The 17,975-nt window shown below is 51.8% G+C and overlaps 1 protein-coding gene across 1 annotated transcript in view; it reads left to right on the top strand.

Annotated features, from left to right (window-relative positions):
* Positions 1-17,975, top strand: part of DNAH9 (dynein axonemal heavy chain 9) — a 142,090-nt gene that overhangs the window by 111,799 nt on the left and 12,316 nt on the right. The window contains exons 36-40 of the mRNA XM_050319515.1: positions 5,190-5,417; positions 9,735-9,926; positions 10,420-10,611; positions 11,547-11,717; positions 14,662-14,844. Coding sequence (XP_050175472.1) covers positions 5,190-5,417; positions 9,735-9,926; positions 10,420-10,611; positions 11,547-11,717; positions 14,662-14,844 — 966 coding nt within the window. The remainder of the gene's footprint in view (positions 1-5,189; positions 5,418-9,734; positions 9,927-10,419; positions 10,612-11,546; positions 11,718-14,661; positions 14,845-17,975) is intronic.

The raw sequence follows: 17,975 nt of genomic DNA, 5'->3' as shown, positions 1-17,975 counted from the left end.
TTGTCCCTGCTCTTGTGTGCCTTTCTTCCCCCTGACTGGGGAGGGACAGGGACTTGTTATACAGGCAGACAGTGACAGGACAAGGGGCAAGTTTGGAACTGGCAAAGGACAGGGATAGAGCAGATGGTAGGAAATTGTTTACTCAGAGGGTGGGGAGGCCCTGGCACAGGTTGCCCAGAGAAGCTGTGGCTACCCCTGGATCCCTGGAAGTGTCCAAGGCCAGGTTGGACGGGACTTGGAGCAACCTGGGCTGGTGGAAGGTGTCCCTGCCCATGGCAGGGGGTGGGATGAGATGATCCTTAAGGTCCCTTCCAATCCAAACCATTCTGTGACCATGTGTGGAGAGGCTCATTGGGGATTAAGGGCTCCAGGGAGGGCTCAGGTAGTGCTGCCTGCCAGGATCAGGTGTGTCCTTGTCTGTCAGGTGTGTCTTGGAGGCCTCATGGGTGAGGTAAAAAAAGCCTGAGGGTGCTGTTGCTGAAATCCAGGACTTGCCACAGGTGATGTGTGATCCCACCCTCCCTCCTGCCCTGGGGGCTCCTTTGGCTGCTGGAACACCTGAGTGAGGGCAGAGCATGTGCCAGACACTGGGCAAAGCTTCTGGTGCTGCCCCAGCTCTGAGGTGGCCTCTCTTCCATGGGGCAGCAGCAGGTTTGCTGCTCAGCAGTAGATGGACACCAGGTGTGGTGGGGGGGTCTGTGCCTGTCCTGGGGCATTCACAGGATGCAGCTGTTCCTGAGGATGTCTTGGACTCCATGATCCTCATAGGGCCCTTCTAACAGGGCATATTCTGTGATTCTCATGGATGAGACCTCAGCCCACCAAAGGAGGGGTGAGCCAAGGAAGGGGCTCTGCAGTGCCCAACCCTGCCCCTTTTTGTCCCTCAGCACATGCAGTGGGCACTGGGAGTGCTGGGCTGGCTCTGGGCTGTACCTGCCTGGCAGGTGGATAGAACAGCAGTGCCTGCTTCCCGAGAGATCTCACAAGAGGATGAGACTTTGGGAAAACAACCAATTCTTGTTGCTCCAGGAGGTGGTTTTTGAGCAGGTGGGAGGGAGAGGGGCACTCTCAGACATGGGCAGGGTCCCCAGTAGTGCCAGCACAGGGAGGGCAGCCAGTGCTGCTTTATGGGTGTGTAGTACTATTTCTGATGGTTACCATGGCAGCAGTTGCATTCTGTGATATATGTTCTGCTTTGTGAAGTACAAACACGCAGAGGTGCCTGGAAGTGAATTCCCAAAGAAAAGCCTCTGGTGTTCCCTTGTTCCTGCATGTTTAGCCCAGCCCAGCTCTTCCACAGCCCCTCAGCCTGTCCCTGCTCTCAGTCACGGGGGAAATACCACAGGCTGAGGGGCTCTGGGGATGGTCAGTGTGCAGGGAAGATGTTTCTGGTTGGTTTTTTGCCTTTTTTACAGCAGTATTTGTCCCCCACTCTCTATCTGTACAGTAATGAATTTACCACTGCCTGTTCCTGCCTGCAGCACAGCCCTGGCCTGGGAAACACCAGGGAGGCCACATCCACTTCAACATCTGGCTAAGAAAATTTGTACTAAAGCAGTGCACCACCTCGGTGTGTCCTGGGAAAATAAACGTGTCTTCAGGGGGTTCATGGAATGAGGAGGATGTGAAACTGGTGCAGTGTAAAGTGCAGGGGGTGGTTTAGGGAGATAGAATGTAGGGCCAGCAAGAAGTCCTGGGCAAAAGGAGGTGGACAGGCTGGATTAACCCCTGTTTCTCCTGAATAAGGTGTAGAGGCAGCCCATGGCATCGGTGGGAGGTGGGTTCCAAAACAAGCAGGAGAAGGTGGTTCTTTGCTCAGCTGTGATTGGTATTAACACAGCACTGTCTGTGTTGGGATAATTGACACATCACTCAATTACTGTGATAATAGTGTGTGTTGTCATTAGTCATGTTCTCTCAAGTTTTGTTATCTGACTGCTGGGAATTCATTTGCAAGGTTTCCTTCAGTCCTGTGGATCCCTTCCCCAGCACCTCCATCTGCTTTGGGCAGATATATTCATTTGAATCACGAATTCTTAAGTAGCAGCCCTTGTTTTGCTGCACATATTCCTCTTTCTCATCCCTTCTATCACAAAAGGACAGTATATAAATGCACTCAATTATCATTGGACTGGAAATATTCCCTCAGCTGGCTGTTAGCAGGCAGTGATACCGACAAATAATGATCACTGGTGTCATGTCAACACAGGCAAAAGCAATTATTTTTGAGCCATCTAACACCAGAAAAGCAGATGTAGGAAGGAGCTACCGATTAGAGATGAGAACACTTAAGGTCAGATATGCAGACTATGATTAAAGTGATATTTAATGCACAGTGTTTCCTTTGGTATTTTGTTGAGCTCTTTCCCTGTGTTACTAAACCTTTGTGTTGTTTGTAGCACTTTGGTTACAGGTTCCAGTCCACTCCTACTGGATTACTGGACTTGTGTTTTTAGGGAGAGCTGGTTGGCTGGACCCTGGGGAGAACCTCATCTCCTGAAATCCTAAATGCATCAGCCCAGCAGGGGTGCAGCAAAGCTCAGATGTAATTGCATTTTCTTTACTGCTCCTCACGTGGTCCCTGTTTATGAGAAAACAACACTTCCCCAGAACATGGTCCCTCTGCTCAGGCATCTCCTCCTCATCTCACAGCCCAAAATCCACTTACCCATATACTGGGAGCACATCCCTGAGTCATCCCAGCGGTGGAGACTGAGTTGATGCAGTTCTAAATAACACATATTTTTCCCAGACGTTTGAGTCAGATTTGGGGCAACAGAACTGGAGGGAGAAAGGTGTCCATTGCTTCCCCAGACAAAATTCTGTTGACTCACACCCCTTGGTTCATCTCTGAGTGCTGCCCATCCCTGCAGCTTTGTCAAACACTGCCAGTAGTTGGTGACAGCAGCCACTGTTCTCTCCCAGCCTGTGCCTAAGGGACCTCAGCTTTTCCTTTCTCCAGAGTTCCTCCTGTTCTCCAGCCCCAGCTGGGATGTGTCCATCTGTAGCTCCCAAGGGGCACCTGAGCCCTCCAACAGAAAAGCCAGAAGAGGATTTCTGTGGTGCCAGGAGGAGCTCCCTGGGTGTTCCTCAGTGTAGAGAATCCCTGCACTGGGGCCCCCGAGGTGCTGCCAGCCCAGCTCTCAGCCTGAGATGGGCACATCCACAACCTGGGGAGAACGTGTGGGAACAGTAACAGCGGGCAGTGATGTTGGCACAGCTCCCCAGGGCAGTGCTGGAGTCCCCATCCCTGGCACTGTGCAAAAACCACGTGGATATTGCACTTGAGGACGTGGTTTAGTGGTGCACATCGTGGTGGTGCTGGGCTGGATGTTGAATTTGGGCATTTTAAAGGTCTTTTCTGACCTCAGCTATTCTGTCATTCTCTGTTTTTCACTGGGACTTTAAGCTCAGCTCCACTCTGTGCTTCTCTCAACTCACAAAACACTGTGAGGCAGTAAATTGGCAGTTTAGGTATGTGTCATATGAAAATATCCTTGCACTTGTTCTTTCAAAGCTTGCAGTCTGCTCTATCAACCCCTCCACGCTGTGCTTTACCCCCTCCCTCCCCCCTGAGCTCTGCTCTCTCCAAACAGCAAGTGCATATCCATTTAGTACCTCCTTTTGTGGGAGTTAAACCATTTTGGGGACAGAAGAGTAAGAACTGGACGCTGTTTTCAAGATGAAGGCCCACCATGAATTTATGGAGTGGTGAGATAATGTTTGCAGTTTTATTCTCTGTTCCTTTGCAGCCATTTGGTTGGGTTTGCATCGTTTGATTGGTTTTGCATTGAGCTGTTATTTGCAGGAAATAACTGTGAGGACTCAGAGATCTCTTCCCTGGGTGATAACAGTTAATTCTGAACCCATCAGGGCTGTTGTTTTTCTGAGTGTGTTACTTTGCATCTATCACCACTGGGTTTCTTCTGAAATGTCACTGCCACTCAGTTAGAATGATGGCACCTCTTGCAGTTCTTGACCACCAGGTTTTATTTTCAGGACTTGAAATGACTTTGTCTCATGACTAATTTTGTCAGCTCATTAATCATTTGCTCTTTCAGGTGGTTTTTGAATATGGTGAGAAGTTAAAGCTCCACCAGTAGCTCCCCACCCCTGTTACCTGGGTTTTGACTGGTTGGTGGCTTGTGAGACCTTCCCTCTTACCTGCACCAATAGTGGGAACTGGAAGAGAAATAGCTCATACTGATGAAAATCCAAGCTTGGAGACACATGTGTGACCTGCCTGCTGGAATTCACCTCCCCAGCACCTGCAGGAGGGTTCCCTGGGGACAACCCGCTGTGTTTGTGATGTAACTCAGCCCCCCACACCATCAACTCACTGCCCAAGGGTGGGGGGGGGAGAACTGGAGGGGAAAAGTGAGGAAACTGCCGGCTTGAGGTACAGCCAGTTCAAAATGAAAAGCAAAAGTCACACAAGCAAAACAAAGAATTCACTCCCCCCTTCCCATGGGCTCAGCCAGCCCAGGACAGCCCTGGGCTCCCTCCCACCTGCTGGGACTGGGGAAGGCAAACCCCATCAGTCTGAACATCCCCCTCCTCCTGCCCCCAGCTCTGTGTGCTGAGTGTGACTCACATGGTCTGGGCCATCCCTGGGGCAGTTGGGCTCACCTGCCCCTCCTGTGCCTCCCAACTCCCTGTGCCCCCCAGCATGGTCCTGGCAGGGGGATCTTTATCCATTTCACCATCTCCCCACGATGCTGCTTAATTTTCTGAGAGATGCATCTAATTAGTTGCATGAAAAAATAAACCCTTTATGTCAAAGGTCTTTGTGGAACCACCTGCTTGACTTCTTTACTGTTGAGGGTCCTCAGTGTTATTCTGTTAAAAATGAACCAATGCTTTCATTTGAGCTCGGTGGAGCTGGGGAATGAACAGCTCTGCTTTGTGGGCTGGTGTTGCTGTAATGAGGAGAGCCTGAGCACTGAGAGAGCCCAACCAGCCCAGCTGTGACTTGCTGCACTGCTGGTGGTTTATACTGATTATTTTGAATTTAAAAGTGTACTTGATGTAAGTGGATATTTGGAAACTGCTCACAGGCACTCCTGGGATGAGTACCCAATTCCAGAGCAGCCTTGGTTTTTCATGGGTGGGATGGATTTAGTGCAGTTCAGGAAATCAAGGGTGTAAATGGGGGAATGATAAAGCCTTGTACCCTTTGTCCCTGCCAGAACATCCACCTGGTGGCCAAGTGGCTGAGTTCCCTGGAGAAGAAGCTGGAGCAGCACAGCAAGGGCAGCCACCGGGACTTCCGTGTCTTCATCAGTGCAGAGCCAGCACCTTCCCCTGAGAGCCACATCATTCCCCAGGGCATCCTGGAGAACTCCATCAAGATCACCAACGAGGCCCCCACTGGGATGCAGGCAAACCTGCACGGAGCCCTCGACAACTTCAGCCAGGTAGGAGCTCAGGGGGATGAGTGACAGTCGGCCTGGAGCTGCTGGAGCTGCTGGAGCTGCTGGAGCTGCTCTAGTCCCCATGGAGCGTGATGGGGGAGGGCATTGCCTTCCCAGGCAGTAGCTGAGTCCCTTTGCATCCCATCACATATCCCAGATTCACAGAATGTGCTGAGTTGGAGGGACCCCCAAGGATCATCGAGCCCAACTCCTGGCCCTGCACAGGCCCATCCCCAAGAGTCACCCCCTGTGCCCCAGAGGATCATCCAAAGCCTCCTGCAGCTCTGGCAGCCTTGGGGCTGTGCCCACTGCCCTGGGGAGCCTGTTCAGTGCCCAACCAGCCTGTGGGGGAAGAACCTTTTGCTGAGATCCACCCTGAGCCTGCCCTGACACAGCTCCAGCCATTCCCTGGGGGCTGTCCCTGCTCCCCCCAGAGCAGAGCTCAGTCCTGCCCCTCCTCTGCCCCTGCCCAGGCAGTTGGAACTGCAGGGAGGTCTCCCCTCAGTCTCCTCTTCTCCAGCTGAACACACCAAGTGCCCTCAGTGTCCTCACACGCCTTCAAATCCAGGCCCTTCCCCATCCTCCTTCCCTCCTTTGGACACTCTCCAATGGCTCAATCTCTCCCTTCCATTGTGTCCCCCCAAAGTGCCCCAATGTTGAGGTGAGGCCTCCCCAGGGCAGAGCAGAGCAGGACAATCCTAGGCCTGCTGGTGGAACTGCAGCTGAGTCTCCTGTGCAGGGAACACAACACTGAAGTGATGGAAAATATTCTTGGTGCCCCAGAGGGTTAGATCAGTGTCAGAGCTGTTGGTATGTGGTGATTAAATGAGCTCTGCCCCGTGGCCTCTCTCGACAGCTCTGGCACCACGGGCAGGAGGCTCTGGGAGCAGCAGGAACAGATCCAACAGAGCTCCCCAGGGAACAGCCCATGGCCAGGGCAGGCTGCAGCCAGCGTGTGTCACTGCTGGAGGCATCCACGGTCCTGCTGACCTCGTGTAGCACACGACACAAAGGCTGAGAGCTGAGCATTCACGCTGCTGATGATTCCTGTCCAGGAGACACAGACACAGTCTCCTGCTGCCCTGAACACTCCTTGCCCTCACTCACGCATTGCCCTTGCCTTGGCACACGCAGCTCTCACAGCAGGACCCCATCTGCTGAACCCCGAGCAACCAGTAGGGTCTGAAGGTGCTCTCAACCCTTGAACTGCCTTTTTGCAACAGTAGTGCTGAAGTTCTTACAGCCTCTCCATTCTGCTGATGGCTGTGCCAGGAACTCACTGGGCAGGTCTAGCTGGATGGTTTTCTCTTGAGAGAAATCTTCTCTCTGCTCCTCTGTAACCCCACCTGCAATGCTGAGTCCAGCACAGCTGGAATGAGTCCAGAGAAGGCACTAAATTGATCACAGGGCTGGAGCACCTCTGCTAAGGAGACAGGTTGAAGGAGCTGGAGGTGTTCAGCCTGGAGCAGAGAAGGCTCCAGGGAGACCTGAGAGCCCCTTCCAGTGCCTAAAGGGACTCCAGGAGAGCTGGAGAGGGACTGGGGACAAGGGATGGAGGGACAGGACAAGAGAGAATGGTTTTAAATTGAAGGAAAATTTCTTCCCAAAATTTTTTGTTCCCAATCCCAGTATAGATTGGCTATTGGGAAGAAATCCTTCCCATTGAGGGTGGGCAGGCCCTGGCACAGGTTGCACAGAGAAGCTGTGGCTGCCCCATCCCTGGAAGTGTCCCAGGCCAGGTTGGATGGGGCTTGGAGCAACCTGGGCTGGTGGAAGGGGGTTGGAATAAGATGATCTGTAAGGTCCCTTCTGACTCAAGCCATTCTTTGATTCTAATGATTCTCTCCATGCAGCCTCTTGTCTCTTTAGGCAAGAGCACTCCAGTCTCTTGTGGACCCCAGGCCCTGGTCCATGGGCAGGGAAATGGGTACAGCTCCCAGCTGATTTTGCACTTAGACCTGGAGTGGAGGGAATCTCAAGAGCAGGAGCTACCAGTGCTGAGCAGGGGATGGGAAGGCACCATGCCAGGATTAATGTCCATAGTCAGGAGAGATTATTCCATTTTTATCTACTGAGATTCATCATCTTGAACTCCACAACATGTCCCAGAGAACAGAGAAGGGGAGAACCTTCACCCAAATAACATTTTCATCCTTCCTCTGCTCATTTTGATCAGATAGTAATTAGCATTTTCTTAATTGCTGGAGTATTATAAAACATCTCTTATCAGAAATCCTGAAGCAAGTGGGTGGGGTCCCTTCCACACCTCATTTCCCTGCTTTATACAAATGGATGTTCAAATTTAGCTTTCAGCTGCAAGCTGCAAGGGAGCCCCTTTATTCTATGTGGGGGATATTGTTCTGCTTTGTAGCTGAAGAAAAATACACAACTAAAGAGGGGCCAAAAGAGGCTGAACTGGATTCTCAGTGTTCACTCAGGCAGGTGCCCCTTCATGCCTGAGGGTGGTTCCTAAAATAAGAAAGTGCTCTGCACATATTTGAAGCAGTTCCTCAGCAGGTATATGGAGGTATAATATATATCAGGTAAAATGAAGGGAACTCAGAGTGCTTCCTAATTAAGAGGAAAACAGGGTTTGGGATGTTCTTGACCATCTTATGCAGTTGGTCAGTGTCTTGCACACTTTGGAGTGATGGGTTTCAGCACAGCCCCTGAGCTCTGCTGTGCTCCCAGATGATTAGAGGTCTATCACTGCATTTTTTTTAAGATAAAGATAATGCAGGGAAGTCACACAGATGCTCTTTATCACCTTTGTCACACAGCAGAGAGGACTTCAAGGGGCTGTCCCTGGGGAGGGTGGATGGAGGGGCTGGTGTAGCTACTCCCTCCTTACTCCCTCACTTGCTTGGCTGTGCAAGTCAGAGCCCCCATGCCCTGGATATGCTGTTCCCAGGGAGGGTTTGCAGGCAAACCTTTCCCAATGCATTCATCTGCCAGGTCTGGGCAGACATTGGGCCAGAGCTGTGCAAGCCTCCTCCTGGCTTCAGCCACACCAAGGGGGTCCAGCATCCCATGAGAGCTCAGCTGCAGCCTCCTGCCACACATCCCTTCTGCTCCAGCCCTTCATCCCCTCATTTTCTCTGCTCCCACTGCTGGGAACAGCCAGGGCTGCCCAGCTTCCCCTTGTGCCCACTCCCAGTGCCAGGCAGAGCTCTTTGGAGCCCCGTTCCCACGTTCATTTTCAGTGATTAAATGACTCAGGCTCCTGCCCCTCCACCTCCTGGGCAAGGTGCCACAGTGCCAGTCCCAGTGCTGGCACCCTTGCCTGGTGTGACACAGAACTCTTCAAGTGAGTCCAGAGGAGGCACCAAGATGCTCCAAGGGCTGGAGCAGCTCTGCTGTGAGGAAAGGCTGAGAGGATTGGGATTGCTCAGCCTGGAGAAGAGAAGGCTCCAGGGTGACTTAATTGTGGCCTTCCAGCCCCTGAAGGGTCTCTAAGAGAGCTGGAGGGGGACTTTTTGCAAGGGCATGCAGTGATAGAACAAGGGGGATGGCTCCAAACTGCCAAGGGGCAGGGTTATGTGGGATATTGGGAAGAAATTCTTCCCTGTGAGGGTGGGGAGGCCAGTGTCCAAGGCCAGGTTGGATGAGGCTTGGAGCAACCTGGTCTAGTGGAAGGTGTCTCTGCCCATGGCAGGGGGTTGGAATGAGATGAGCTTTAAAAGTCCTTTCCAACCCAAACCACTCCAGGATTCTGGGTTTCTCTCTCCATCTCTCTGGTGTGGGATGTTGAGCACATGCAGGTGATGGGACACTGAGTGGGTGCACGTGTCCTTCCCTTCCCCACAGTTAATATGTGTTCCTGTGCAAAGCCACTCTGAGCTGGAAGTAGTAAATATTAATTCCAAAAATATTCCTTAGAATTTGCCAATAAATTTGCAATGCAGATCGACTGACTTTAAAAATTAGCACATGTGTGTATTATGCAAATATGAACTGCAGGACAAATTGATTGGCCTCTTCTCCCAGGCAGGAAGCCATAGGACCAGGGGAAATGGCAACAAGCTGCACCAGGGGAGGTTCAAGTTGGATACTGGGACAGATTTCTTCACTGGAAGCGTGGTTAAACTTTGGAACAAGCTAGAGAGGGAGGTGGTGGAGTCACCCTCCCTGAGAGTGTTCAAGTAGTGGCACTTCATGATATGGTTTAGTGGGCATGGGGGTGTTGGTCAAAGGTTGGACTTGACCTTGGAGTCCTTTTCCAATCTTAATAATTCTGTGATTCTGTGATTCATCCCTGTCCAAAGCTGGGTGTATTTGGAGGCCCTGAGGCTGAGAGCAGTGGCTCTGCCTGTGTTGCAGGACACCCTGGAGATGTGCAGCCACGAGAAGGAGTTCAAGAGCATCCTGTTTGCCCTGTGCTATTTCCACGCCGTGGTGGCAGAGAGGCGCAAGTTCGGCCCCCAGGGCTGGAACTGCCCCTACCCCTTCAACAGCGGGGACCTGACCATCTCTGTGAGTGTGCTGCACAACTACCTGCAGGACAGCTCCAAGGTGGGTGCTTCAGGGGGGGCTTTTAACCAACAGGGATGTGGCTTGTGCTGAAGCTCCTGGGAAATCTCCTGAAATACCATTTCCTTGGGATCTTTGGGTTTGTTGTGCCTCCTGCTGGGGGGGGAGATGAGAGGCCTCAGTGCCACTCACACCTGTAGAAGCTCAGAAATCACAGCCAACAGTGCCTGTGGTGTTTATGCATTGAAAAGAACAGTGATCTTTGGTTTAACAGAGCTTGGAGTAAATTTGCATTTCAGTGGGGACCTGCAGTTAATCTCTGCCATGATCCAGTTCTCCTTGGGCAGAGTTTAACTACTCCCCGATGTTTGGTTACTGAGAGAACTGAAGCAGTGAGGTGGAAGCACGGAGTGTGCAAGTCAGTGCTGGAACCTGCAGCCCAGCACCGGCCTCTGGAGCTCTGGCTCTCTGACCTCCTTCATGTTTCCTGCAGTGAGAATCTCTCTGTCCTTCTGCCCTCCCTGCTCATCCTCAGGTCCCCTATGATGACCTGCGCTACCTCGTGGGTGAGATCATGTATGGAGGTCACATCACAGATGACTGGGACAGGAGGCTTTGCAAAACCTATTTGGAAGAATTTATTAAGCCAGAAATGCTGGAGGGAGAACTCCTCCTTGCTCCAGGATTCCCCCTCCCAGGGAACATGGACTACAATGGCTATCACCAGGTAAGCTCTTTGTTTTCTGGCATTATTTACACACCTAAATGTAATGTGTTCCATAACTGCTCTATAATCTGCCTTAGGAGGCAGGAACAGGGCTGCAGTGTTTCTGCACACCTTTGTTATTTCCCATTATGTTCTGTTTCTGTAGATGTTTCAGCATTTCCTCAGATGACCCAGTCTAATGGTAATTTGCTACTTCATCATGGGCTCATTCTGTTCATGCATGAATAGAGCAACTGTATTGGTGCTTGAGACTTGAGCAGGGCTCCTGGAAAATTACATCCACATACTGTTTGATAAAATGGCCCCTTCAAGCTCCTTTTATCATCAGTTTTGATGAGAATCACTGAAGGGTCTTGTTGATCTACCTACTGATCTCATCTGTTCTTTGTACACAAATGCAGTAGCAGAGAGAGCCGTATTAAGCTGGCTTTGTTCATAAAACTTAACTACTGGAAGCTAAATTCCCACAAGAGATCTCGGGATGCTGATGCTGAAATGCACAGCAAATAATTGATAGAGAAGGTCCAGCCTGAGATACAGAGCCAAGCCAAACTTTAGCATTTACTGAATTTTCCCAGCAGGAGTAGAAGCAGTTCTGTAAACAAACATACTCTCCTTCCTCCATCAGCTCACTGGTGTTTCAGCCCCAAGCAGAGCTGCTCAGCCTGGGCTGAGCTGGGGGGGGATGATGCCAGTGCCGTGAGCTCTGCAGGCAAAGTGCCCTGGGCTCTGCATCCAACCTGAACCTGAACGTCTCTGTATCTCAGATGAACCTGAACGTCTCTGTATCTCCCGTGAACCTGAACGTGTCTGTATTTAACCCGGACCCGACTATTTCTCTTCTCCGAACGTGGCTGGCTGTGTGTGTAACCCGACCCTGGCTGTGTGTCTAACCCGGCCCTGCCCTGTCAGCTGCCCTGCCTGTCTCTCCGCAGTACATCGATGAAGCCCTGCCCCCGGAGTCTCCCTACCTGTATGGGCTCCACCCCAACGCCGAGCTGGGCTTCCTGACGCGGAGCTCGGAGCAGCTCCTGCGAACGCTGCTGGAGCTGCAGCCCCGGGACAGCAGCGCTGGAGAAGGAGGAGTGGGGACCAGGGAGGAAACGGTGAGAGGGGCGCAGGATCCCACCCCTGTGCCATCCATCAGTCCTGCACAGCTCCAGCTGTCTCACAGCTGCTCCCGGGCTGTGTTCTGCCTGTGCTGGGTACAAACCCAGCCTAAAGCCTCATTTTGGGCAGGACATCACCACAGTGGAGCGTAACTGGAGTATTGGCAGTAATAGAACAGTGGCTTTTAATTACCCCTTGCACTGCAGTGCCTTCATTATCATCCTCTGAAGGTGTTGCAGATAAACCTTGTGTGGCCTCCAGTGATCTCTGAGCCACCCCTCGCTGTGCACCCCTGTGTGTGTGGCATAACGGGCTCCTGAGTGCACAGTCTGCCACCTAAACGTGCCACCAGAGCTCTGCTCAGCTCCTACTGCTGCCTCCATGTCCCACCCAGCTCCCAAGCTCCCAGGGGCCTTGTAATTCCTTATTTCCAGCTGAACCCCTTTGCTGTGCCTGTGTACCAGGCTGATCTTCCTCTGGAAACTCAGAGCTCATCAAAATGTGGCCCAAGCATTTCCTACCGGGATCTGAAATCAGCCAACACATGCTCAGGTTTTTATTTCTGCAGTCTTAAAGCCCCAGCTCTGTGTTCAAGCTTTGCAAATGGATGAGTGGCTAATGGGAAGCTTATATGAAGCCTGGGTTTTCACACATTTTTCCTTTGCCTTGGTGTGAGGCTGGGGAACTGACTACCTTCGACTGAGGGGCCCTTAGAAGTGCCCAACATGTTCAGTTTTTGGTTCATACTGGAATTTGAGGCGAGGGGAATAATCCAGAGGTAGCAAAGCCAAAGGAGATGCTCAGAGGTAGCAAATGTGGCTGCCTGTTCTCCCATTCCATTTGCTATTGAAATGCAATTAAACTCCAGAAACAAACTGATCAGTGAGTGCCCCAGCAGTGCTGTCACAGGGCCTGGCCACTCTGCAAACCCCTGGTGACACTGAAGAAGACCCTCACAGGAGCACAGGAGTCCTCATGGCTCTGTCTGGGAATAAAATCTGCCCAAGAGCACCCGGAGTGAGGCCTCACTGCCCTCTGTTGTATCTGGGGGTTGCTCCCACTGCTCATTTTCTTCCCAGGGTGATCACTGTCATTATCTGAGCTGTAACTGCACTGCCTGTGTCCACTTGGTCCTTGGATGAGAGGGAGTTAAGTGTTGTCTCAGCTCCTCCACTGGAGGATCTCCAGCCCCTGGTTCGGCTGAGGTGGTTTTTAGGGAGCTTCCAGGGAAACTGTGAGCCCATCATTTTCCTGAGGCTCTGACAAGTCCAGTTACTCCCACAGGTTTCTGAGGCCACATTACAGCAAACGAGCTGTAATTGTTGTGAAGGAATCAGAGCCAAAGGGATTTGCAGGGGAATTTCAAATGAGAGGATATTTCTGTACTGCACCCAAGCTGCAGCTGAAGAGCTTTTCCAGCAGAGCTTTGCCTCAGCTACCTGTGTGTTGGAACAACAGCCCACACACCAGCGCTGCTGACGTGAGTGGGGAGGCTTTGGGGGAGCAGCAACGGGAGGGAATTGGAGTACAGAGTCCAAAATAGGACTGGTGGTGGCCATGGCAATGAAATGCCCCTGGCTGCCTCTGCAGCTGGCCTTGGCCCCCACAAAGCAGGTTTCTGACGTCGGATTGCTGAGTTGTAACCGTGTGATGTGCTCCTGAGAAATCCCCAGGAAGCAGCAGTCTCGCTCAGGTTCCAGCACAGCAGTACAGCAAAGAAATGTGTGAGACTTCCACAGCAAGATCTCTAATGTTCCACAGAAACCTGGGAAATACAGCTGATCCCATGCAGATGAGGGGCTTCATGCCTCCCTGTCAGCCAGAAGGGGGGTTTGTCTATTCTATTTAATCCTTTAGACACTGGAAACATCCTGTTGCATTGGAGATTTCCCTGGTTTGTACTTAAAGTTCCAGAGGAGCTGTGATGGTGACCAGAAAACAATTTTGTTTCATTATGCTTTTCTTCCACGGCTCCATTAGTCCAGAATGCCAAATTCAGCTTTAAATTCAATTGTCTATAATCACCTCCCTATATCAATAAACCAGTGCAAAGCAGCTCATCAGCTCCACTGTCCTGAGGCTCAGCTGAGGCTACAGCCCCATTTGTCTCCTTGTGTTGAGTCCAACTTGAGGAGAAATAAGAAGAGAGGCTTGGAAGCCAAGCACAGAAGAGGATACTACATGTCATGGGGATGTTTTTAAACCGTATTTTTGAAAACTGCTCATCTGACATTAACTTTTGTAAGCAACTGAATTTTAATTTGATGGGGCAAGCTCTCACAGTCACAGAATCCCAGAATATGCTGAGCTGGAAGGGACCCACAGGGATCATCCAGTCCAACCCTCAGCCCTGCCCAGGCCCAGCCCCAAGAGTCACCCCCTGTGCCCCAGAGGATCATCCAAACCCTCCTGCAGCTCTGGCAGCCTTGGGGCTGTGCCCACTGCCCTGGGGAGCCTGTTCAGTGCCCAACCAGCCTCTGGGGGAAGAACCTTTTGCTGAGATCCACCCTGAGCCTGCCCTGACACAGCTCCAGCCATTCCCTGGGGGCTGTCCCTGGTTCCCCCAGAGCAGAGCTCAGTCCTGCCCCTCCTCTGCCCCTGCCCAGGCAGTTGGAACTGCAGGGAGGTCTCCCCTCAGTCTCCTCTTCTCCAGCTGAACACACCAAGTGCCCTCAGTGTCCTCACACGCCTTCAAATCCAGGCCCTTCCCCATCCTCCTTCCCTCCTTTGGACACTCTCCAATGGTTTCAGATCTTCCTTATACTGTGGTAGAAGCCCAAAACTGCCCCCAAAAAAGGTGCTGTGCCCAGTGCAGGTGACACGGGTGGCTCTGGGGACACTGCCTGGCAGGTGGAGTTGTCCTGCCACGTTCAGGCTGCCGAGCTAAGGAGTCTCTGGGGTCACTCATGCCCATTCCTCTCTCCCCCCTTTGGCACACAGGTGAACGACCTTCTGGAGGAGATGTTGGAGAAGCTGAGTGAGGAGTTTAACGTGGCAGAGCTGATGGCCAGGGTGGAGCAGAGGACTCCTTACGCCGTGGTGGCCCTGCAGGAGTGCGAGCGCATGAACGTCCTCACCGGGGAGATCAAACGCTCGCTGCGGGAACTGGAGCTGGGCCTGAAGGTGGGACTGCTGAACAATCCTGGGGAATGGTGCTCAGGGAACGAAAGGGGCCACAGGGAATAAAAGTGCTCATGTGCTGCTGGCTGCAAATCCATCTTGGCTCTGTGGCAAGGGCTCGCAGATGGATTTCAAATGGCACGGTGTCCTCAGGCATGGGGAGGGGTTACACACACAGCACTGCCTGTGCTTTGGGAGCACAGACCAAGCACTTCTGGCCACCCCATATTGTGGCACAGCAACAGCAGGTCACTCAGAAATTGGGACGTGGCCTATTTAAAGGTGAGCCAAAAATCCCACCTTTTCATAAAATGTTCAGGTATGGCGGAACTTGGAACAAAGTGTCTTAGAGGCACAAGCTGGGCTGAAATAAAATGTTCAGAACTGTAAGAGAAAAAGCCTAAAAATGCAAGTTTTGGAAGAGGTTCAGCTCCCCTTGGTGAGTATGTCACCTGCTGATGGAGGAGGGCCAGGACAGACCCACCCTAGGGAGACACCATTCCTGATGCTCCACTGCAGCTGCTTCTCCACCCAGAGAAATGAGACTCTGCTCCAGGAGGGTGATTCTGTTTCCCTTTGGGTGCTGCCTTTGGCCACACCAGCAGAGATGCAGCAGGGTGTGAGGGACTGTGATTGATGCTGCATCCACTGGTAGAAATCATCTCCTGCATCCCCTCCCAGGCAGTCAGTGGGACAAAATATAATGGCTCTGATTGTCCACTGGGGGATAAACCAGCAGGGATCAGACTGCACTGCCAGTGAGTGAGGACCTGCCTGGCTGTTCCTGGTGCCCTGCAGCAAGACTTCTGGGGGAAGAACCTTTTGCTGAGATCCACCCTGAGCCTGCCCTGACACAGCTCCAGCCATTCCCTGGGGGCTGTCCCTGGTCCCCACAGAGCAGGGATTCCATGGGATGAAGCAACAGTTAAGGACAGCAGTTGCTGGACATTCCCTGCTCCATCATCTCTGGAATGACAGGTTGTCATCCCATTTCACCAAAACTCTCAGCTCCCAAAACCAGTTTGCCCAGCGTGGGAACCATCTGCCTGAAGGATCCGCAATGGCTTTGACCCAACCCATTGGCAGGAAGAGACACCTGGGTAGGAAAGGAGGGCCTGTCCTGAGATGGAATGACATCCCAGCCCCCTCCTGAGGGCAGCTTGGAAGAAAGATTTCCAAGGGCCCTCCCTGCAGTGGCACAGGGAGGGGCAGGGTTCGCTCAGCAGTTTGGGCAGCAGCTCTGCAGGGATGGGACTGGGCTGTTCCCAAATCCCAGCTGTGTGAGCTGTACCCTGAATCCTGCACATGTGTCTGCACTGCATTTGCTGCAGCTTATTGTCTTCATTAAAGAGAGACATATCACAGCCACTTTGTGGTGCCCAGTGTGGACAGTCCAGTTTAAAATAGGCTGATATTTATGTAGTCAATTATTACAAACAGATTTCCTTTATTTTCTAGCATAAGCCAGTGGAATTGAAAATTCTGTTTTCTGAGACAGGTAAACTTGAGTGATTTAATGTTTCAATCCCAGAGCAGCAAACAAGATATAATTGCGACTTGGACGATGTGTGGCAATTAGATTTAATGTGGGGAAGAATATGCTGTTTAATATTGATGGGGGAATGAGGGAATGCACAGGCTTAAATAAACCACAGAGAGAATAAAAGCCAGGAATCAACAATACAAGGTGGAAACTTCTTCCCAAAACCCTGCCACAAATCAGGGCAGGGCAGGAGGTGGTACCTGCAGAAAAGGGACCTCTGATCACTAGAGCAGCCTCAGCACCTGAGGGGGGGTTCAGGCACCCAAGGCCAGGACTGGAGGAGAACTGTGAGGGAATGGTTTGAAGCTGTGCCAGGGAACGTTTAGGGTGGATCTCAGCAAAAGGTTCTTCCCCCAGAGGCTGGTTGGGCACTGAACAGGCTCCCCAGGGCAGTGGGCACAGCCCCAAGGCTGCCAGAGCTGCAGGAGGGTTTGGATGATCCTCTGGGGCACAGGGGGTGACTCTTGGGGATGGGCCTGGGCAGGGCTGAGGGTTGGACTGGATGATCCTTGTGGGTCCCTTCTAGCTCAGGATTCTTTGAATCTGTGAATCTCTTCTGTGGGATGAGCAGCACCATCAAGCTGGGTCAGCATTTCTTCATCTGCTGTTGGCCGAAGAGTCATATTTGAAGAGCCTGAGAGACCACCAATGGACAATTCATGGAATCCTGATGGTTGGAAAAGACCTTTAAGATCACCAAGTCCAACCATCAACCCAGCACCACCACCATGTTCCCTACTAAGCCATGTCCATACCCAGGTGTTTTTTGAACACTTCCAGGGATGGTAATTCCACCACAGCATGTTCCAATGCTTTACAACCCATTCCTAATATCCAGCCTAGCCCTCCTCTGGCACACCCTGAGCCCAGTTCTTCTGTGTCTGCAGGCATTTGTGAGTCCCTGATGAGCTGAGAGTGACACTGTGCATGACCCACAGCACTGCCCAGCATTCCCCCTGTCCCTTCCCATGCCATGAGGACCATGGAGCAGCCAGGGAATGCTGGTGGCTCTTCCTGCTGCCCTGACTTGAGAGCTGGCCTTCACACTCAGTTGAGGGGAGAAATCCTACTTTAATTGTTCCTTCCCAAAGCAGCTCCTGTGAGACCTGCTGGAGCTCATTAATCCCTGGGGCTGGGGGTCTGCACTGACAGCTCTCAGAGGAGGAGAGTTTACAAACCAGGAGCCTCAGAGCTCAGCAGAGAATAAATAAAGCCCAGAGGAAGCAAATCTTACTGGTTTTTAACTGACTGTCTGCCAAAAGAAGGCGATTTGGAAATGTCAGGCCTCATTTGAATTTTTTGAATAATTCATTGTGTCTTTGTAGCGGAAAGTGATTGTTTGGTCCAAAAATAGGAGACATCCCATTAAGAGGAAGAGAAATTGCAATAGACTGGTAGCCATCAAAAATAACTGGCACGTTGCACTTCAAAGCCCCTTGTTCTGGCTGACTTGGGTGGGACCAGAGGCTGGGCTGAAGCACGTGCATGTTAATGCTGCACCAGCCTCATCTTTGCAAGCAGATCTCCTGTTCTGCAGTTTGGGTGAAGGATAAGCCTCCAAAATGAGGATCATATATATTCTAGAATAACC

The sequence above is a fragment of the Myiozetetes cayanensis genome, unplaced genomic scaffold, assembly GCF_022539395.1.
Source record: "Myiozetetes cayanensis isolate MyiCay16 unplaced genomic scaffold, myiCay2020 scf22, whole genome shotgun sequence".
Lineage (NCBI taxonomy): Eukaryota > Metazoa > Chordata > Aves > Passeriformes > Tyrannidae > Myiozetetes > Myiozetetes cayanensis.
The sequence above is the reverse complement of the archived record's forward strand: the minus strand, read 5'-3'. Positions and strand labels throughout refer to the sequence as shown.